Source organism: Palaemon carinicauda, chromosome 1, assembly GCF_036898095.1.
Source record: "Palaemon carinicauda isolate YSFRI2023 chromosome 1, ASM3689809v2, whole genome shotgun sequence".
In the NCBI taxonomy this organism is placed as follows: Eukaryota; Metazoa; Arthropoda; class Malacostraca; order Decapoda; family Palaemonidae; genus Palaemon; species Palaemon carinicauda.
The window spans coordinates 191,563,693-191,586,200 of record NC_090725.1 but is presented as its reverse complement, the minus strand read 5'-3'; the positions used below and the strand labels follow the sequence as shown (position 1 = coordinate 191,586,200).

At 43.4% G+C, this 22,508-nt stretch overlaps 1 protein-coding gene across 1 annotated transcript in view; it reads left to right on the top strand.

Annotated features, from left to right (window-relative positions):
- LOC137653361 (mucin-2-like) overlaps positions 1-22,508 on the top strand; it is an 81,546-nt gene that overhangs the window by 40,924 nt on the left and 18,114 nt on the right. The window contains exons 8-10 of the mRNA XM_068386725.1: positions 15,735-15,797; positions 16,052-16,157; positions 17,062-17,187. Coding sequence (XP_068242826.1) covers positions 15,735-15,797; positions 16,052-16,157; positions 17,062-17,187 — 295 coding nt within the window. The remainder of the gene's footprint in view (positions 1-15,734; positions 15,798-16,051; positions 16,158-17,061; positions 17,188-22,508) is intronic.

The following is a 22,508-nucleotide window of genomic DNA, read 5'->3' as shown; positions in this document are numbered from 1 at the left end:
CTTTCTCAACCTGGAGAAAGCCTTTGCACCAACCAGCTCCCCAGCTATCCTCTTCACACTTGTAGAAAGTGAAAGGATACCTACTGGCCTGGACTTAGAATTACACACAGAACCGAGAACCCAGAGTAACCTTTTAAGGAAAAAACTCCAAATTCATCCCCATAGAAAACAGATCGCCTCAGGGGGCATACTAAGCCCTTACCTTTTCAACGGAGAATCTAGCCAGTCTAGACCTCCCAAACGGAGTGGAAGTCTTCATATACATCGATGACTTGCATCTGCCCGTATAAAGCACGAGCATGCAAAACCACCCAAAAGGTACTGGACATGTTCCTGGCCAAGTGCAAAGACCTTGGCCTAAAAATCAACACCAACAAGACCAAAGCTATGGCCATCAAATACCCACAAGACCTTTAGAATTTAACTCATGAACCTATAGAATGGGTAAATCAATTCATATTATCTACGAGTAATCGACAAAATCCTTATCACCTGCCAATGAAAAACCCATAAAGCCTCCTAAGACACTTACATTCGAGCAATTTCTTGCATAGACTATGCAGCACCCATGCTCAAAAAGCCTCCTTAGAAGTGGTACAAAACAAAGCTATGAGACTCATCAGTGGCTCTCCAATGTGGACCAGACTCTGCTTGTTAAGAGCCAAAACTAACCTTATTTCCCTTTCAGCTAGGATTGACATCAGAAACTGCAGTATCATATCAAAGTCAAAGGAGACAGACTGCCCTCCTGCCCTCTGAACAACGGACTCTAGACTCCTTCCTTTGGCAGAGGAGATTGATCCACCAAAGACGCACGCGAAGAGGCAGCTGGACACATTCGGAATAATGCAAGTGTAAAATGAAGCCTACAAGACAAAGGGGCAACAAAAGCAACGTGGTCTCAGGACCTCATCCAGTACAACTTCACCATCCTTCCGGCAGTAAGCAAAGCTCTCTGCACGCCAGATCAATTCACAGCAGCCCCCAAAAATGCAGTCGGCAACACCTCCGCCCCCAACATCTAATATACTGATGGATCACTTCATCGTGATACACCAGCAGCAGCTGCAGTCTTTTCTCCTTCAGGCTACAGAGAAAACTGAAGGCTTTAAACCACGCCTCCACGCTACAAACCGAGCTAGTGGCGACTGCCAAAGCCGTAGAATACTCGGCCAGTCTACATGGAGGAAACACATTTCCACAGACTTGAGCTTTTCTTGGTCTCAGCAACAAAGAACCTAATGAAAATGTCTACCCAATCCCACCAATATAGTACCTAGCCTTAGCTCTCCAAAGCAACAACAGGCAAATAACGCTCAACTTGGACCCCAAGTCACACTGAAATCACTGGGAATGACGAGGCTGATCACCTAGCCAAACCTGCCTTAATGTGCCAGACAATCAGTATCACACTTTCACATTCACTAAAAACCATAAAAAATCTAATGAGTCTTTTGCAACATGCTTAAAGACTATCAAAGTAAAACAAGCTTTCCTTGATAGATCCAGATCAGCCAAATGGTACATTGAATGAAGCAACAAACTTAATCCCATATCCACTTGCAAGGCAGACTGCAACCTGAATGTGTAACTGGCAAATCATGATAACGAGGACCCAGCAGCACCAAAGACCTGAAAGACCGTGCAACAACAGTCAGCAACTAACTGACGAACCTTGGCAACACTACCTATTCAATTGTCAAGAAAAGCTCACTAAGGATTTCATCCCCAACATTCCTGTAACAGACGACAGTTGTAAAACACACATTGCTAATGTTGATACATTCTCGACCTTTCTCTGCAGTTACCCTCCCCCTATGTAATGTAATACCAGCACCAGTTTGAACTTGAGTAACCTAACTTAAACCATGCCTAACCTCTTAGCTCCTCTCCCACTTGCATTCTCTTCTCACTTTATGGAAGTTTCAGGAATAACCCCCCCCCCAATTAAACAATAAATCTGAAAGTGCATAGATGTCTCAATGACCTCAATAAACAATCAAAATTTTATTTTCTATTTTTTTCAGGTATGTGTTTATTCCACCCTCTCTCTACCACTCATAACCGCTAACTAATTTCTTATTTTCAGCTTTTTCCTTCTCTGCTGAAACTATACTATTGCTCATCATAAGAACTAAGGCTCGAGCTACTAAGGAAAGTTTTTACGTCCTTTATACCAATATCTCTAACTAAACTTTCCAAACTCCTTCCCGAGCCCTTCTACTTATTGGGAATTACTGCTTTACCTTTTCTCTCCAAATAAACGCTGGGGGCCAGTGGGCTCTTTTGTAGAGGATGCTCCCTCCCCTCGTCACCTTTTTCCTTTCCTTTGACTAGAAAGAGGTTAGACTGCCTCTAAAGAAAGAAAAGTAAGTTGCTTTCATCCTTGAGCCACATCCTATTCCAAACCACCTCTAAATAAAAGTTGCCGGTCAACCTTGACCCACATCCTATCCCAAACCACCTACAAATAAAATTTGCAGAATATCCTACAACCTAAATCCCACATAAACCCCAATAACCAATAAGCACCTACGTGCTGCAAGTGTACAAGAACCCATGCCTGGCTGTAAGGGCACCATAATCTACAACAACCCATTATACTGTCCTAAATCTTAACCACGGACAGATGCGAAAAGTGGATAGAATGTGATTGCAAGACTTACTTTCATAAGAATGTGTCAATAGTGACAAAGCATCAGTGATAAGTGTTAAACTTAATTGGATATGCCCATACTGCGTTAAAGAAGCCAGAACAGCAAAGTATACAAACCTCTTGGGAAGAAATACTAGTATCGTTGAAGAATTCAGTGCATTCATTGTGATGGTTCATCATGGAAAAATAAATGTTATTTGTGGAGACTTCAATTATTGGATGGATGACACATCAAATCTTGAGCTATTAAAATCATATCAATTAGTGAATAATGTTGACTGTACATTTACTTTAACCAGGCATGCGTTGGACCTAGTGTTGAGTTATGGAATAACATTGTATCTGATATAAATCTTGAAGTGCATCAAATATTGAAGAGAAATGCACTCTCCCCCCAGTGCATAAACTTATTACGTATAGTCTACCTCTGCAGAAACATGCAGTAGTATAGAAAATCAACTTTAGACATAAATTTTTCTCCTACCGTATTTATCGAGAAAGTTACAATAAAAAACTATTCTATCAACGTTCCATGTGATCATCATAAGTTTGTTAAGAGCTGTTTATGTTAAGTATTAAACTAATAATAGTGAGTAAAAGTGAATACCATGTGCCCACTGATGGAAAAGTAACTGTTTAAAGACCAATCTCCTTGGTTTGAAGGAGAGACTTTAGTGAAAGAGGGGAAAAGACGTAGAGAACGGTGGAATCGATTAAAAACTGAAGTACATTGGTAGAATACAAAACTGCTGTGTCAATACAACTACCTACTACGAAGAGAAAGATCCGTGAACCAACAACGGACAAAAATAAGTTAGTCTCCTAATTGCTATGATGGGAAATAATTGAAAAAAACTACCCGACGGAAACAGTGACCAGGAACTAGCAAATAATAACTATAGTTTTTTAAACAAAATTGAAAATATAACCAGCTAATTTGTATATATTCAACATCAGATTAATGATACGCCAGATACAGATAAAATTAATAGATATAACATAACACATCACCAGGATTATCAAGAGCAAAGAAAACAAACTATGATCGGTCCTATTATTATTATAACAGCTTGGTAAGCTATAACCCTAGTTGGGAAAGCAGAATGCTTTAAGCCCCTGGGCTCCAACAGGGAAGATAGCCCAGTGAGGAAATGAAACAAGGGAAGATAAAAACTTGAGAATAAAATAAAAATAAACATTATATAAAAAATAACAAACTTTAACAAAACCAGAGGAAGAAAAATAGGATAGAATAGTGCACCTGAGCATACCCTCAAGCAAGAGAGAACTAACCCACGACAGGTGAAAACCATGGTACAGAGGCTATGGCACTGCGTAAGACTAGAGAACAATGGCTTGATTTTAGTGTGTCCTAGAAGAGTTGCTTACCATAGCTAGATAGTCTCCTCTACACTTACCAAGAGGAAAGTGTCAATTGAATTAAAGTGCAGTAGTTTATCTGTGTTGTCATATGCATGAGGACAGAGGAGAATAGTTAAGAATAGGCCAGACTATGCGTGTGTGTGTGTGTAGGCAAAGTGAAAATGAACCGTAACCAGAGAGAAGTATCCAATGTACTACTGTCTGGCCAGTCTAAAGATCCCACAACTCTCTAGCGGTAGTGTCTTAACGGATGGCTGGTGCCCTGGCCAACCTACTACCAACCAATATCTGAAGTGATTAGAGAGAAACTGTTCGTTCAGCAGAAATAATTGAGTATAACAAATGCAAGCACTGATGGATGCATGTTTCCCAAATTTGCCATCAGGATACATGCGTCTCGGGAAGTGTCACTAGCATTCGCCTCTTTTGCAGTATCCAAAGACAAGCTCCTTCCAGTGCTCTGACCAAGACTGACTGTCTTATGGCATGTCTGCTAATGCACACTGAACTCCCCACGCCACACTCGTCATGACCCATCTAATCTTGGATGCATTTTGGAATACTAGCTATTGCCTTCCTAACCTTCCGAGCACCTGGTTTCTTTGTTGGTCCTCAGTTCTCTGAAATGTTCCTGCTATCCTATCTCTTGCATGCTCCTTGCTCTATCCCTCGAGCCACGCTTCTCCAACTACTTGCATTCTTGCTTCCTTTCAGGCAAGTAAAGTGCTTCTAGATGTCTGCCTTATTTTAAGAGCTCAGCGGTCAAGTTGTCGTGCGATCGTTCCTCATAAGAGCACAAAGTGCAATGTCTTGCTCACACATGCCGTTCAAGGGATCTTAAGATCTTGCCTCATTAGAGAAAAATGCTCAATTGCCTTGTGATTGTAGGGAATATCCCTTGTTATATTGCTACAAATTTTTTTCACAAAATAAGATAATGCCTTTTCACCTTCTACCCTTAACAAGAGCAAATTAACCACTGAACAATTACAGTACAGTAGTTAATCCTCTTTGAGCGAAAAGGATTTGTTTGATAATCTGTCCTGTTGGGTGTATTAGGGCAGAAGACTGGAAAGAATAGACTAGACTATTCAGTATACCTAAGCAAAGAAAAGTCCTGCATCTCAGAAAAATACACTCCTTTGTCTCTGCCAGTTGACAGCCGTCACAACTGTCACGGGGTATGTCAATAGATACTGGGGGAACAATATACGATTTTGGCATTATTCTGCAAATATGAAACCTATAGCCAGTGTTTGGAAAGAATGGCTAGACCAATGGTCAGAAACAATGGCCTTCTTTATTGCTTCTCAGGATCGTAAGACTTGAAGAGCCTGGTGATCAGAACTAGTTCTGTCTAGAGCAAAGGTGGTCACATTCCTTCATCACAGATCTGCCCACCAGTGGATTAACTGGTTCCTTAGAGATATTGTAGCTTCCAAATTTGCCAGACAATATGGTTAATCGTGGTGTCTGGCTTTAAGAAATGTCTTGATTAGCATCAAACCATCTTTATATGGGGAATTAGCACTCATATGGTACAGTAAAACCAGCTACCAATGGATGAAGCTACAATTCCCTGCATGTCAGCATGCCAGCTCTTAAGAATATGCGTGTGGCTTAGAAAACTGAAGAATCTAGGCTACACTAACAACGTTCTATTAAAGAGCCACAGAGTCGATACTTTCGTCCCCTTTTTGGTCAGACTAGAGATGATTAAGGGGCCAGAACAGGAACTACGGCATATCATGGAAGGCAATACCTTCCCAAAACTGCCATAATTGAGGGAATGTCTAGCAAGCCCCTGGGTAAGATGGAAGTACCATAGGGCAAAGGACTGAACAGTGGAAGGCCTCAGACATAGATGCAACCTCCTGTTCACTGGCTCTCTTCCTCCCCTCGCCCAGTCAGTTTTCGTCATTAATGGAAAAGTGCGCTAAGTGTTCCTGGATAGATCTTCAAGAATCTACAGACAACTATTATTAGAAGAAAAGTTAACCAAGTGGTGGAAACATGTAATAGACTTTTCTGCCTTGATGAGCCTGTGCTACTCGGCTTCATTCAATAGAGAGTTGGCAAGCACTGTATGAGCTGCTATTAGGAAAAAAGATTGTATGCTCTCTCAGGACCTCGGATTATAGATTCTGGTCTTTGTCTTCAAACAAGTTCCTCTATCTCATACTGGGGGAAAGGTCTTCCAATTATAAGTACTATTGGGTTGTTAACAGGCCATAAAGTATTCATTTTAGTTGCCACACTATATTCTTGTATGCATACCAAAGGGATTTAGCTTTTGATGTACAGGGATGATTGGCTGACAATCTCATTCTCTAGGGGCTAACTCAGTCCTTACAGGGCAAATTTTCTTCTTTTTGCCACAATCTATGGATTATGGTAAATATTTAAGTTCAGCCTCAAGCCCAGACAGAGGATGGAACATCTAGGGTGGTTTGTGGACACAGCATAGTGAAGACTTTGCATCAGTTGACAAGGGAAATGGGTCTTTGAAGGGTAACTCTTTTTTTCACCACGTCATTGACAGCATTTCATGGGTCATCTTTTGTCATAATAGAAACTAATCTCTCGGTAATCTACATAGCTGTGATTATAATATCTGTAGAAAGACTGGTCCCTAATCAGTGACCACCTCATCAGCTAGTTACTGTGGAACAGGGAGAGATCAGATCTAGATTGGTGGCAGAGGGGGGAAAAAATGAAAAAGGAACTACATTGGCATGTCCTCCCAAGGAGATTCTACTTTTTTCAAGTGGGGTGTCAAAAGAAGGTTAAGACGCACATCTAAGTATATAGTTGTCGCAGTTCACTAGTCACGTAGTGTAGATCATATAAATCAACCTTCTGGAACAGAATAAAATAGTTGGTGTTGCAGTCATTCATACAGTATCTGATAGACCACTTTTGGTTTTGGTAAGCAACACACTTGTAGAGGCACATGTCAACAAGCAAGAGGTAGCCTCACTATCGCAGTCGTTTAGAGGTGGAAACTCGAAATCCCATCACGGAATCCCATCATAAATGATACAATGTTCAAATCTTTTTTTCATCTGACTTGAGACGAACAGATAATTGGACAATTTACAACATTGCCCCGTGAGGGCTCTTGAGATGCTACCCGAAGCAGTAACCACTCTTCAGACCAAAACTACAGAACCACCTCAGCTCTGGAAGGAACGAAATGATCTCTAAAAAGTATCTTGATTTTGAGACTCTATCAGAAGGGCACAAGCCCAGGCAGTACGTGAGCTGAAGGAACTAGCACAGGCATTGATCGCAAAATCAGTGTGTTTCCTGAAAGCTAGTCTTGAAATGTTGGACAAACTTCACAGCCCACCACATACAGGAAAGTGAGTTGTTTGGTAAATTTTCCTTGAAGCCTATTTTACCAGCTCAGCAGGTGGTGTATCATACCTAGCTCCATCACAAGACAAGCAGGATCTTTTCCAAGACGTTTGTTATCAGTCTAGGATGAAAGTAAATCTGGCCTTTTTCCCAATTTTCCTCTATGGGTATAGTGGTAAAATAATTCTTTCCGGATCACACACTGATGCAAATAAGCTATCATGCAGTTACTGTATTTTCATGTATTACATTAAGATGATAAAAGCTTTTCTTGCATCCTTCTGATGTTAGGAAGGTTTGATTAAAGGTAAACATGTCACTTTGTTTAAGCATGTTTAGGAAAACTTACCCCCTGGTGATATAAGCTTGTCCATGAGTCTTGTCTGGCAGCATCCTAGCTCTCGCCTGATTATAAGATTAGGTTGTGGATTGGAATAAATATCTGCTTTTCATGGGTATAGTGCGATATCCCAGGATATTAGACCAGTTTGGTTACAGGAACTTCTCCCACCTAAGGATAAGTCTTCAGTAAAGGACAAGAGTTTGTCAGTGTAGGAAGAAATCACAAGTACAAGTAACTTTGATTTTTCCAATTGAATAAACTGTTTAAGTTCTTCCTGCCTTGTACACTCCAAAAGACTTTGGCGAAGGCCAGTAGCTACACGGTGACCTGGTAGTATTCCTGCTATTACAGACATTTAGTTAAAAAATTTTAAAATCCAAGCCCCAACTTCGGTGGAGTTGTACACCCATTCTAGACATCGAGTGTGGGTCATCTCCTTCTATGCCTATTGACGCAAAGGGGTCTGTTAAATCTCGCCATTAATCTCTTATCTTGAGCTTTTAAATCACTGCTTTTCCACGCGTCTAATTCATGCTTCATAGTCCTCAACCATACAGGTCTGGGTCTTCCATTTCTTCTAGTGCCTCGTGGAGCCCAGTTGAAAGTTATCTCGGAGTGCAAAGAGCATGCCCAAACCATCTTCCTCTACCCTCCCCATGATAGTCCACATAATGGCACTAGAGTATTCTTTAGTTTAGTTTCTAATCCTGTCCTGCCATTTAACTTCCATTATTCTTCCTAGGGCTTTGTTCTCAAATCTACAAATTCTGTTGGATTTTGTTTCATTATCATACGATTTATGTCCATAGAGTAACATATCTCACTGAACTGATATATAGCCTGATTTTTATGTAATTTCAGATGAATTTATTCCCAAATTTAATTAACTTGGCCATTGTCTGAATTTTTTTCCAATCTTTCATTAAACTTTATTTCTATAGATCTGTATTAGAGATAAGTTCCTAAATACTTGAATTATTTCTTAATTAATCCCTTTTCCTTCCAGTGATACTTAATCTCCCATAGCATATTGTTCTCATTCCCTATCCTATTTATTTTGAGCCCAACCTCATGTGATATTTCATGGATTCTGGTAAGCTAGCTTTGCAAGCCGCCCTCCTGCTAATAAAGACAGCATCATCAGCTAGGTCAGCTAGTTCTGTTACAAAATCCATGAGGAAATTCATTTGATAGGACTCCAATAACATTAACTTTGCATTTGCTCTTATGAACAGAATTGATCAAATTTACATACTTGGGAGGAATCCCACAATAACGCAAGACTCGCAGTTTTTTGGTGCATACTATCCAAAGCAAACAGTCAACAAATGACAAAAGTAGATTTCTATATTCAAACCATTGCTGTACCGCATGTCTTAAAATGAAAATTTGGTCAGTACAAGTTTTACCTTTTAATCCTGGTTGCTCATCTCTCAGCTTTTCATCAAACTTTCTCTCTAGTCTGTTTAAAATGACCATGCTATATATATATATATATATATATATATATATATATATATATATATATATATATATATATATATATATATATATATATATTTTTTTTTTTTTTTTATGAAAATCAATGCAAGTGTGATGCCTCAGTAATTATTGCAATGTCAGGTCTTTTATTTATATTATCAGGTTTTGCTCCATGATTTTTTTAGAAGGATGACACACCAAAATCAAATCATTGTTCTCTAGTCTTGGGTAGTGCCATAGCCTCTGCACCATGGACTTCCACTGGCTTGAGGTAGAGGTCCCTTGCTTAAGGGTACACACTTCAGCACACTACTCTATCTTATTTCTCTTCTTGTTGTTCTTTTTTAACTTATATATAATATAAAAGATCTACTTCAGTGTTACTGTTCTTTAGATATCTTTATTGTTCATTACTTCATTTGTACTTTGATTTCCTAGTTTCCTCTCCTCACTAGGCTTTTTCCCTGTTGGAGCCCTTAGGCTTATAATATCTTGCTTTTCCAACTAGGGTTGTAGATTAGCTTGTAACAATGACAATAAAGTAACTCTTCATACAAGTTTAGGATTGAAGTAAATTTTCATATATGATCATACATTGACATCATACCAGCTCATTAAATTTTCATATATGATCATACATTGACATCATACCAGCTCTCAATGATTGCCTGGGAGTTCCTGGGTAGGCACCTAGCCAAACGATGCAACCTCTCAATGATCAGGCACTTGTGAGTTCTAGTGTGATTATTTTCTCTCCATTATAGGAACAAAGTGCACTGACATTTATTAACTAGCCTGCAAGTTATAGGTCAAAGGAAGTCCCCCCCTCTGGGGAGTAGGTGGGGCCAACCCTCCACCTGCGAGCATTTATGCTCACCTCATTAAAAGTTTAAACGGGCATTCCAGTTTCGCTGAAATCCTCGTTTAAAAGGATTTTTTTGTTGATAAAAATACAAATTGCTTTTAGAATTAGATTCCATAATTATTGATTGTTACAAATCCCTCCAAGCACCAAACAAGTCTAGGTTTAACGTCAAAACGTGACCCGTGTTCTGTTTGGTTGGGTTGACCCCGTGGGCTTTGGATGTAGTCACCAAACACTCCAGTTTCCAGAAACTACTACATCCTTACTCAAAAGTTTTACTGTGGTTTCCAGTTAAAGGACTTATTGGGTTTGTATATTTTGGAAAAATACAAATTTCTTTTGAAATGTATATTTTTCATCCTTCAATAGCACCTATTTTTATCAAACTTCGTGAATATTAATCATTAAGCTCCCTGAATAAGTTGCTCCTAAAGGTGGGAGGGGGAATGCTTAGTACCTCACGCAGTGCATTGTAGGCATTAGTTTTGGGTCTTGAGTTTTTTTTTTTTTTTTTTTTTTATCCTAAAATATCTCCTTATCTAAATTGGTGGCCAACCTCAGTGCAACTGCTGGGAGTTCCCTCTAGACTCCAATGGCCAAGATGGGCTTCCCAGGTATCGGCCCTTGTTTAATGGCCTAATCTAATCAGATTCTAAACAGTCTATTAAAGAAATTCACATTAAGATTAATGGCAACTTTTTACTAACGAATGCGAGAGCAACTAAGTCCCTGGTATCTTGTCACTGGTATACTATCACTAATATGAAGCAAAAGAAATATAGGCTTCTGATTGGATATTTATAAAATTGGATGCTGATACAGTATGTGGCCTACCTTTTATATTCTGGTTTAGTATGTGGCCTACCTCGCTTAGGTTAGGGTAGTGTACCAACAGTGTTTCACACAATTGTACATAATTCCTTTTGTATATATTATGCTTGTATCTTCGCTCTTCCCTCGCACTAAAACGAACATGAAAATTCATGTCTGGTTTTTCCTCTGTAATATTGTCTGTCTTGTGAACTTGTTATGTCCTGTTGAGTTCACAACCCTCTCTCAGCCCCATCACATTGGTGACCCCGGAAGTCTACTCGCTCCCACTGCCTTCCACCCCCACCTCCCTCGCGCCTCCATTGTTAGTACTATGGCGGACTCTACTACAGCAGTTGGCGCTGCGGCCGCCCCATTGAATTCTTTCACCGTTCGCCAGGGGAGAAGCATTTGCTTGGTTTCAGCGCGCAGAAGTCCAGTTTCGCATCAACGGCGTGACTCGCTCAACCACCAAAGCAGATTGTTCTCGCGGCGATACCCGAGGACACCTTCCCGGAAATATCCGACTGGCTTTGTGAACAAGGAGACACCCCAATAGCGTATGACGCCCTCAAAACATACCTTCTGCAGCAGTACTCGCCGTCGCCAGCCGCCCGTGTAGCAAAGCTTTTTCAGCTCTCGCAACAACCGTTGGGGGACCAAAGGGCTTCGCTTGCCCTCAGGGAAATGACCAGTATCGCTCGCCTTCAACCTGCCGCAGACGGCTCTCCTCGTGATGTGAACCTACTTCGTGCCCTTTGGATACGCTGTTTACCCGGACCTATACGCGCTGCCATACCCGATGTCGATAGTTTACCCATAAAGGACTTGATGACCAAAGCCGACGCCCTTATGGACAGCCACTTCAAGACCTCCATCAACGCCTCCACCCCTGACGACGAGGATGCCTATTCAACGTCAACTGAAGCTGACATGAATGCCGTAGGACATACACGCCCACACCGTGACGTGCCGAAGCAGAGACAAAGCCGCCCACCACCCACCAATCGCTCGCGCCCCAACAAACGACTTCTACAGCCACTTACTACCTCCCATCTGCCGCAGTTTTGCTACTACCACTTCAGATTTGGGGCAACTGGGAAGAAATGTGCCGAGAATTGTCAGTGGCCAAAAAACGTGTAAGTAGGCCATCGCTCGTGGCGGTGGCCTCCCGTGTTTCTAATCTTTTCTTTTTACAGGATGCAGGAACGGGCGTGCGATTTTTGGTAGACACGGGTGCTTGTCGTTCTCTTTTGCCAAAGAAACTCTTAAAGACACAACGTAGTCTGCCTACATCTGCCGACGTCCGCTTGGTAGCTGCCAACGGATCTGCGATGCCCACCTACGGTTACGAGAACCTCACATTATCGTTCGGAAACGGTAAATTCAATTGGAAGTTTCTCGTTGCTGACGTCACCATGCCAATCCTCGGTGCGGATTTCCTCTCTCATTTCCACCTTCTGGTCGATGTCGCCCACCGACGATTGGTCAACACACTCGTACTTGTCGACACCTCTTCAACCCGCCCCCTCTAACCTCGCTCTCCACATTAGCGCACCCACGGATGCCTACGCCCACTCCTCACGTCCTACCCGGAAGTTTTCCGTCCAGAACTTCGCCAAACGCCCACGGTTCCTGCAAAGCACTGTATTTATCACCATATCAAGACGACGGGACCCCCAGTCTTCGCAAAATTCAGAAGTCTGGCACCGGAACGATTAGCAGCCGCCAAACAGACGTTCGCCGAAATGGAGGAAATGGGCCTTTGCCAAAAGGCCTCCAGCCCATGGTAGTCACCCTTACACATCGTTCTGAAGAAAGACGGCTCCCTCCGTCCGTGCGGGGATTACAGGCGCCTGAACATGCATACAGAACCGGATCACTACCCCCTCCCAAACATTGACGATGTGACCTCCTACCTGCACAAAGCACAAGGTTTTCTCTACGCTCGATCTCCTGAAGGGGTATTATCAGGTGCCTATGAACCCAGAAGACATCCCTAAGAACGCCATCACCACTTAGTTTGGTACATACACCTTCAATTACTCCTGTTTTGGCCTTCGTAATGCTGGGGAAAGTTTCAACGTCTCGTGGATGGCATCTTAGGGGACCTCCATTTCTGTGTATGTTATGTGGACGACATACTTGTGTTCTCCTCCTCAAAAGAGGAACACCCCCGTCACCTGCGCATCGTGCTCGACCGCCTGCAACAAAACGGCCTTGTAGTCCGGTACGACAAGTGTACCTTTGGCGCCAACGAAGTATCGTTCTTAGGGCACCGCATCACTCCTGAGGGTGTCCACCCCCTCCCTGAGAAGGTAGCAGCCGTTCAGAACTTCCCCGTGCCCTCGACCGTCAAAGCTCTGCAGGAATTCTTGGGCATGATCAACTATTATCACCGTTTTCTGCCAGCCATTGCCGCCACTCTTGCTCCCCTCTACGCCTCCCTCAAGGGCAAGCCGAAGGACCTGAAGTGGGGGCCCCTTCAAGAAGCAGCCTTCTGCAATGCAAAGAAGGCCCTATCAACTGCTGCGGCTCTTACTTTTCCTATCCCACACGCCCCTCTCCTTCTCTCCACCGATGCCAGCGACATCGCTATTGGTGCAGTACTCGAGCAGGTGGTCAAAGGCTCGCCCCGCCCATTGGCCTTCTTCAGCAGAAAACTGTCCAAGGCAGAATCGGGTTATTCTACCTTCGATCGAGAATTGCTGGTGGTGCACTTGGCTGTCCGTCACTTTCGCCATTTCTTAGAAGGTATGCCCTTCGTCATTCGCACAGACCACATGCCTCTGGTGCACGCCTTCACTCGACAGTCTGACGCCTGGTCCGCCCGTCAACGCCGACATCTCTCCGCCGTGGCTGAATACAATTGCATCCTCCAATACATCCCTGGGAAAATGAATCCCGTTGCCGATGCCCTGTCGAGAAACACGTTGGCTGCCATTCAACTGGGATTGGATTACAACGCCCTGGCTGAAGCCCAACGACAGGATCCAGAGTATCAAGCTTGCACGTCCCTCCGTTGGGAAGACTTTCCCCTCGAAGACTCTTAACACCACCCTCCTCTCTGACGTCAGTACTGGTAGACCGCGACCTTGGATTCCTGCTCCCATGCGCCGACAGGTGTTTGATTTCATTCATGGCCTTTCACATCCCTCGTGCCATTTCACTGCACAGCTGCTGAAGGCAAAGTTCATTTGGCACGGCATTTCTAAGGATGCTAAGGATTGGGTCCGCGCCTGTACTTCTTGCCAAACTTCCAAAGTACATCGACACACGGATTCAGGAGTGGGCACCTTTCCTCAACCTCAGCGTCGTTTCGCACACATTCACGTCTACGTTGTCGGCCCCCTACCCACATCACAAGGACATCGTTACCTGTTTACCGTCATCGACCGCTCCACTCGTTGGCCTGAAGCAATTCCCATGGAAACTGCAACCTCCGCCTCATGTACATCTGCCTTACTCTCTGGATGGATTTCAAGATTCGGTATCCCTGAGCATATTACTTCTGACAGGGGAACCACTTTCACCTCTCAATTGTGGACGTCACTAGCGAATCTTCCTGGGCATCACCCTACATCAGACAACGGCCTACAACCCCGCTGCCAATGGAATGGTTGAACGTTTTCATCGTACCCTCAAAGCAGCTTTGATGTCCCACTGCAAGGATTGCGACTGGTTTACTCAGCTTCTCTGGGTCCTCCTGGGACTAAGGACCACTCCTAAAGACGCCCTCGACGTCTCGGCAGCCGAAATGGTGTATGGCGACCCGCTGGTCGTCCCTGCCGAATGTTTTCCTTCTACAACCTCCTCCGACGATCTCCAGCGCATACGTCACGTCGTGGGAAAATTTACTCCGTGCCGCCAGACTTACAAGCCCCCAGCGAAGCATCACATACCAACGGACTTGCACTCTGCAACACACGTCTTCCTGCTGCAACACACGTCTTCCTGCGCAACGACACCAGCAAGCCATCACCAACGCCCCCTTACATGGGCCCTTTCCTTGTGATCCGACGCAGTCCAAAAGCATTCCTCCTAAACATTCGGGGCAAAGAAGACTGGGTTTCCATTGATCGTCTAAAACCTGCTTATCTTCTGCCAGATGACCCGCCTACAGTTTGCCTCTCTAGATCAGAGCGCCCTATTTAACATGTACAGTATGTCATTTTTAGGGGGGGAGCCATGTACCAACCGTGTTTCACACAATTGTACATAATTCCTTTTGTATATATTATGCTTGTATCTTCGCTCTTCCCTCGCACCAAAACGAACATGAAAATTCATGTCTGGTTTTTCCTCTGTAATATTGTCTGTCTTGTGAACTTATGTCCTGTTGCCTTGAGGTTTTGTATATAAGGAGTGTGTTCTACAATAATATAACTCAGTCGATTGCTTCCTGCCTTTGAGTTCACAACCCTCTCTCGGCCCAGTCACAGTAGGTTAGGTTAAGCCACACACTAAAACAGATAGAATTTCGTAGGCCATACCCGAAAGGTAGGCCACATACTAAACCAGCACCTAATATTGTGTCCTTGTAATACAGGGAAGATTGAATTCTTATTTCTATAAAAACTAAAATCGAAATCTTAGATAATAAATTTTAATGCAAATGACCAAATCTCAGTGCATCCCAAACTCTTTAGCCTTGTTGAGTTACTTGAATTTGATACCAGCAATAACCAGAGTAATTATATGAAACAAAATAGCCACTAATCGCTTTTGGTTGCCAGTATTAAGATCATAGTTTTCTTCTACTAGATTCATGAACCTATAAGGAAGGAACCGTAACATGGAGTTTTATAAAAGTTAATTTTTTTTTCTTTCTAAAGGCTAATGAGCAACCAAGGATTCAGTGCTTCGGAACCTGTGAGGAATGTACACAACTAACTACTGTAAGTATTTAATGTTTTGAACACTAAAGTGATAAATGAAAATAAGCAGTTTTGCGTAATGTTAAAAGTCCAATGATCTTTTTATTGATACATCCTTTTATTGATGTTAAGCAGAAAATTTTATATCGCCTGTATAAAAGTTAAATGCCGCATAAACTTAACAGGTTATTTCAAACTGTTTACTTCCATCTTGTATAATACCTTGACTAATTTTATCTTATTGATATCGACAAGATACTTTGATTTCTTTGTAGGTCGACCCATGTCTTGCATCTGAAGGACAAAGGAAACAATACTTGGATACTTGTAGGCGATCTCTTCAAAGGGTTGTGCGTCCTGATCAATTTCCTCATAATTTAGGTCTGTTTTATGAGATGAATGTTTATTAGAGCTACAAATTATTGCAAAATTTCTTGTAATAAAATACTCTATAATTGTAAAGTATCCTTGATCTGCAAATCTGTTAATATTTTTATTTTCGGAGTGGCTCGATTAAAATATTTCTATTATAGAGAATAGGCACTTGCTTGCAGATGAGAGATTACTGGAGTAATTATAGAAGGAAAGTGGATATCCTTTGATAAAAGTTCAGTTAATGAGCAAGTAAATGTATGGAGTTTAGAGAACCTCGGTATTCTCATTTCAGTGGATGTAATGTATATATATATGTATATATATGTATATATATGTATATATATGTATATATATGTATATATATGTATATATATATATATATATATATATATATATATATATATATATATATATATATATATATATATATATATATGTATGTATGTAGTTTGAAGTACATTTTTTTTTCTCATCATTCTCTTTCCTCCCATTTTTATCCATTTTTCTTTCGCTTTTTCACTTAAGATTTCATTATTAAAATTACCTTAATTACACGATTACCATTTTATTTTTGGTAAGTAATGGAATCTGCCCTTTTTGGCAAGTCGTTGGAGGTGATTTAGGCTCTAGGCTCGATAGTTTCTAGTAGTGTGTGAAACCTTACCATCCTTGTGAGCGATGGATGGGTTTTTGGGATTGCCGATGGGTCTACCTGCTGAGTCATCAGCAGCTATTGCCTGGCTCTCGCTGGTCCAAGCATGCCTATCATTTTTAAATTAAATACTATATGGTCGGTCTCCGAGGCTTTTTCCTGTCCGATGATTCTACCCAATATAAGTAAACCTATTATGACCTACGTATTCACATGTTATAACAGCGATAACCTTTCATTTTTTGGTTTATCTTCCAGATACCTGTATATTTGATATTTGTATGATGTACCAAACTGGCAAGAGTACAACGGAAGTTGAAGACTGGCTTAGGGAATTGGGAACAATTGTCGCCCTCAGCAAGAAAATCATAGATAACAACAGAGGTAGGTTTGATTTCCGGTATCTCTAAGGCTTTTGCATGAATAATTTAATACTAAAATTGCTTTTCCCTTTGTCAAAAAAAAAAAAAAATGTACACCCTATGATCGTTAGTGATTGGAGAATTTCCCCAAGCACCAATATTTACCCTTTGGATTAATGCCACCTTACTAAAGTTCGGGAACAGCTTGGGATCTCGCTCATAAGTTAGTGAAGCTTCATTTTTCAATATGTATTACTCTAAACTTCTTTTGCATTTTATTTTCCCCTTCATATTTAAATTCCTACAATGCCTAATGTCCGTTAGGTTCCCTAACCCTTAGGCGCAGTTTTATTATTTTTTTTTTTTTATCAAATGTTAGGATTAGAACTGGGTGTTCTGAGTTTTTTTTTTTCTTTTTTCTTTTTTTTTTTTGCAGTAGTACAGGTGTGTTAGTACATTTGTTCTGATTTGTTTCCATAGCTCTTTTTTTTGCGACAAAGAAATGCGCCGAATCACCATTGGCTCAAATATGATCTTTTGCAACAAAATCGGATTAGTACCATTTGTTTAAAACTGTTATGGCTGTAAGTATTGCACAACGCGACTGCCAAACAATACCTTTACTCTATAGTCTATTTCTTTTAGCGAGTCATATTTGCACCGACTCGCAGCGGTGCCCTTTTAGCTCAGAAAAATTCCTGATCGCTGATTGGTTGGACAAGATAATTCTAACCAATCAGCGACTAGGAATTTTTACAGAGCTAAAAGGGCACCGTTGAGAGTCCGTGCAAATATGACTCGCTAAAAGAAATGGTCTATAGTTGCCCATATTTCAAGCCTATTCAGCTATGTGGAACGTTGTCCAACCTCTACAAGTCCTTATATGCGCAAAAGTTAAGTTGTTTTCATCATTCGGGCCAAACGTTCGGCAAAAAAAATGAAGTGAATTATTGACCATAAATTCATAGAAGGAACTGTCCTAACACCAAAGCCTGTACCTGAGGGGGAATGTGAGCATAGTGTGACTAAGCACAGGGAACTATTTTTTTTCTATAAATTGTGTGGGGAAAAATTTAATAAATACAGCTGAAGAATACTATCCTAGAACCAATTACTAAATTCAGAGGAAGATCCATTCCAGGAAGATAACCTAAATCCTCAGGATGAAAATTATCATTGTCTAAATGAGGATATGCTCTTCTGAACCGGAAGTCTTAAACCTTTAGGATGAACAGTGACTTCCCCCCACACACACACACACACTCAAAAAAAGAAGAAATATGCAAAAAGAAACTGCTTGTCTAAGACTACTTTCTAACGAGGGGAAAAAAAACTGTGTAAATGCAAGGGAGGAAAAATGTTTCAGAACCAGTGTAAATCCCAAAAAAGAACAATTGTACTAGAAAAAAGGTTTAAATCTTACAGAAAATTTTCCTAGATCTCATGTTTAAATTTAGAATAAGGACACTGCACTAGAACAAGTATAAATCAAAGAAAATATTTTACTAGAACCCAAGTCTAGATCTGGAGGAAGATCACTGCCTAGAACAATGAAACAAGAGGAAGAACACTATCCTAGAACCTAATTGTAAATCCAAATGAGAAACTGTACTAAAAACCAAGTAAAATTTGGAGGAAAAACATTTTATTAATAGACCCCAGGTGTAAATCCATAGGAAGAACACTTTGAACCTACGTCTGAATGCGCGGGAAGAACAGTCCTAGAACCCGAGTGAAAATCAACTGGAAGAATACTATCCTAAAACCCAAGCATTAATGAACAGGAAGAACGCTGTACTTAAACTTAATAGAGGAAGAACATGGTCCTAGAATCAAAGCTTAAATCCAGATGAGGAACATTATCCTAGAAAGTGTAAATCCCGAGGAGAAATAACTAACCCAGGAAAGAATTGTAACACCTGAGGAAAACTGTCCAAATAAGTGTAAATCCTGAGGAATAACTGTCCTAGAAAATTTAAATACTTGAAAGTGTAAATCCTGAGAAAAACTGTCATAGAAACATTGTAAATTGCTAGGAGGAACACTGCTAGGAACAAAGTGTAAATCCCGAGAAGGAACCCAGTCCTAGAAATAGTGTAAATTCAGAGGAGGAAAACTGTCCAAGAAACCTTGTAAATCCCGAGGAGAATCACTGTCCTAGAAAAAAGGTGTAAATCCAGAGGAGGAACACTTCCTACAAATCAAAAGCAAATCCCTAGGAGGACCCTTGTCCTGGAAAGTGTAAATCTCGAGAGGAACACTGTCCTAGGAAGTGTAAATCTCGAAGAGGAACACTGTCCTAGGAAGTGTAAATCTCGAAGAGGAACACTGTCCTAGGAAGTGTAAATCTCGAAGAGGAACACTGTCCTAGGAAGTGTAAATCTCGAAGAGGAACACTATCCTGGAAAAAAAGGTTAAATCCATAGGAGGAACACGGTCCTAGAAACCGTATATATCTATAGGATGAACGCGGTCCTAGAAACTGTTTAAATCCAGAGTAGGAGCACTGTCCTAGAAACAAAGTGGAAGTACCAAGGGGGAACACGTCCTCGAAACCAAGTGTAAATTCAGAGGAGGAATACTGTCCTCAGAAGAGGAGGAACACTGTCCTCGAAACAGTGTAAATCTGTAGGAGGAACACTGTCATCGAAACAGTGTAAATCAGTAGGAGGAACACTGTCCTCGAAACAGTGTAAATCCACAGACAACACTATCAACGGAACAAAATGTAAATCCATATGATGAACACTGTCCTAGAAACAGTGTAAATCCATAGTAAGAACACTGTCCTAGATACAGAGTAAATCAAGAGGAACAACAAACGCCTGGAAACAAAGTGAAAATCCAGAGGGGGGAACACTGTCGTAGAACCCGAGTGCAAATCCAGAGGGGGGAACACTGTCGTAGAACCCGAGTGCAAATCCAGAGGGGAACACTGTCGTAGAACCCGAGTGCAAATCCAGAGGGGAACACTGTCGTAGAACCCGAGTGCAAATCCAGAGGGGGAACACTGTCGTAGAACCCGAGTGCAAATCCAGAGGGGGAACACTGTCGTAGAACCCGAGTGCAAATCCAGAGGGGGAACACTGTCGTAGAACCCGAGTGCAAATCCAGAGGGGGAACACTGTCGTAGAACCCGAGTGCAAATCCAGAGGGGGAACACTGTCGTAGAACCCGAGTGCAAATCCAGAGGGGGAACACTGTCGTAGAACCCGAGTGCAAATCCAGAGGGGGAACACTGTCGTAGAACCCGAGTGCAAATCCAGAGGGGGAACACTGTCGTAGAACCCGAGTGCAAATCCAGAGGGGGAACACTGTCGTAGAACCCGAGTGCAAATCCAGAGGGGGAACACTGTCGTAGAACCCGAGTGCAAATCCAGAGGGGGAACACTGTCGTAGAACCCGAGTGCAAATCCAGAGGGGGAACACTGTCGTAGAACCCGAGTGCAAATCCAGAGGGGGAACACTGTCGTAGAACCCGAGCGCAAATCCAGAGGGGGAACACTGTCGTAGAACCCGAGCGCAAATCCAGAGGGGGAACACTGTCGTAGAACCCGAGCGCAAATCCAGAGGGGGAACACTGTCGTAGAACCCGAGCGCAAATCCAGAGGGGGAACACTGTCGTAGAACCCGAGCGCAAATCCAGAGGGGGAACACTGTCGTAGAACCCGAGCGCAAATCCAGAGGGGGAACACTGTCGTAGAACCCGAGCGCAAATCCAGAGGGGGAACACTGTCGTAGAACCCGAGCGCAAATCCAGAGGGGTAACACTCTTAGAACCCGAGCGCAAATCCAGAGGGAGAACACTCGTAGAACCCGAATGCAAATCCAGATGTGGAAAAATTTTGTAGAACCAGAGTGCAAATCGAGAGGGGGAACGCTGTCGTAGAACCAGAGTGCAAATCCAGAGGGGTAACGCTGTCGTAGAACCAGAGTGCAAATCCAGAGGAGGAACACACTTGGAACGCGATCGCTAATCCAGAGGGGGAACACTCTTAGAACCCAAGCGCTAATCCAGAGGGGGAACACACTTGGAACCCGAGTGCATGTCCAGAGGGGGAACACTCGTAGAACCTGAGTGCATGTCCAGAGGGTGAACGCTCGTAGAACCCGAGTGCAAGTCCAGGGGGGAGGACGCTCGTAGAACCCGAGTGCAAGTCCAGGGGGGCGGACGCTCGTAGAACCCGGGTGCAAGTCCAGGGGGGCGGACGCTCGTAGAACCCGGGTGCAAGTCCAGGGGGGCGGACGCTCGTAGAACCCGGGTGCAAGTCCAGGGGGGCGGACGCTCGTAGAACCCGGGTGCAAGTCCAGGGGGGCGGACGCTCGTAGAACCCGGGTGCAAGTCCAGGGGGGCGGACGCTCGTAGAACCCGGGTGCAAGTCCAGGGGGGCGGACGCTCGTAGAACCCGGGTGCAAGTCCAGGGGGGCGGACGCTCGTAGAACCCGGGTGCAAGTCCAGGGGGGCGGACGCTCTTAGAACCCGGGTGCAAGTCCAGGGGGGCGGACGCTCGTAGAACCCGGGTGCAAGTCCAGGGGGGCGGACGCTCGTAGAACCCGGGTGCAAGTCCAGGGGGGCGGACGCTCGTAGAACCCGGGTGCAAGTCCAGGGGGGCGGACGCTCGTAGAACCCGGGTGCAAGTCCAGGGGGGCGGACGCTCGTAGAACCCGGGTGCAAGTCCAGGGGGGCGGACGCTCGTAGAACCCGGGTGCAAGTCCGGGCGGGGGCGGGGGCGCTCGTAGAACCCGGGTGCAAGTCCAGGCGGGGGCGCTCGTAGAACCCGGGTGCAAGTCCAGGCGGGGGCGGGGGCGCTCGTAGAACCCGGGTGCAAGTCCAGGCGGGGGCGGGGGCGCTCGTAGAACCCGGGTGCAAGTCCAGGCGGGGGCGGGGGCGCTCGTAGAACCCGGGTGCAAGTCCAGGCGGGGGCGGGGGCGCTCGTAGAACCCGGGTGCAAGTCCAGGCGGGGGCGGGGACGCTCGTAGAACCCGGGTGCAAATCCAGGGGGGGAGCTCTCGCAAAACCAGCCCAAGTCTAAATCCAGTGTAGGGACACTTGAGGAGCCCTAGTCTAAATCCGGAGGCCCTCCAGAATCTGAAGCCTTGATGAGGAAGGGGGGCTTAAGGATCAGCAGCTGGGCTCCAATGTTTGGTGGGAATAGACTTCCCACTGGTCCTTGGTGCCAAACTGTTGATTCAACTAATTTAGTCAGCACTCCTCTTTTCCTTTTGTTTTTTTCATTTTTTCTCCCATCTCCAACTCTTGGGCATGAACTTGTTGGTAACTTTGGCTTGTTTGACTATGGTTTGGCTGCCTCTTTGGCTATGGCGCGGGTGGGATGGACGGCA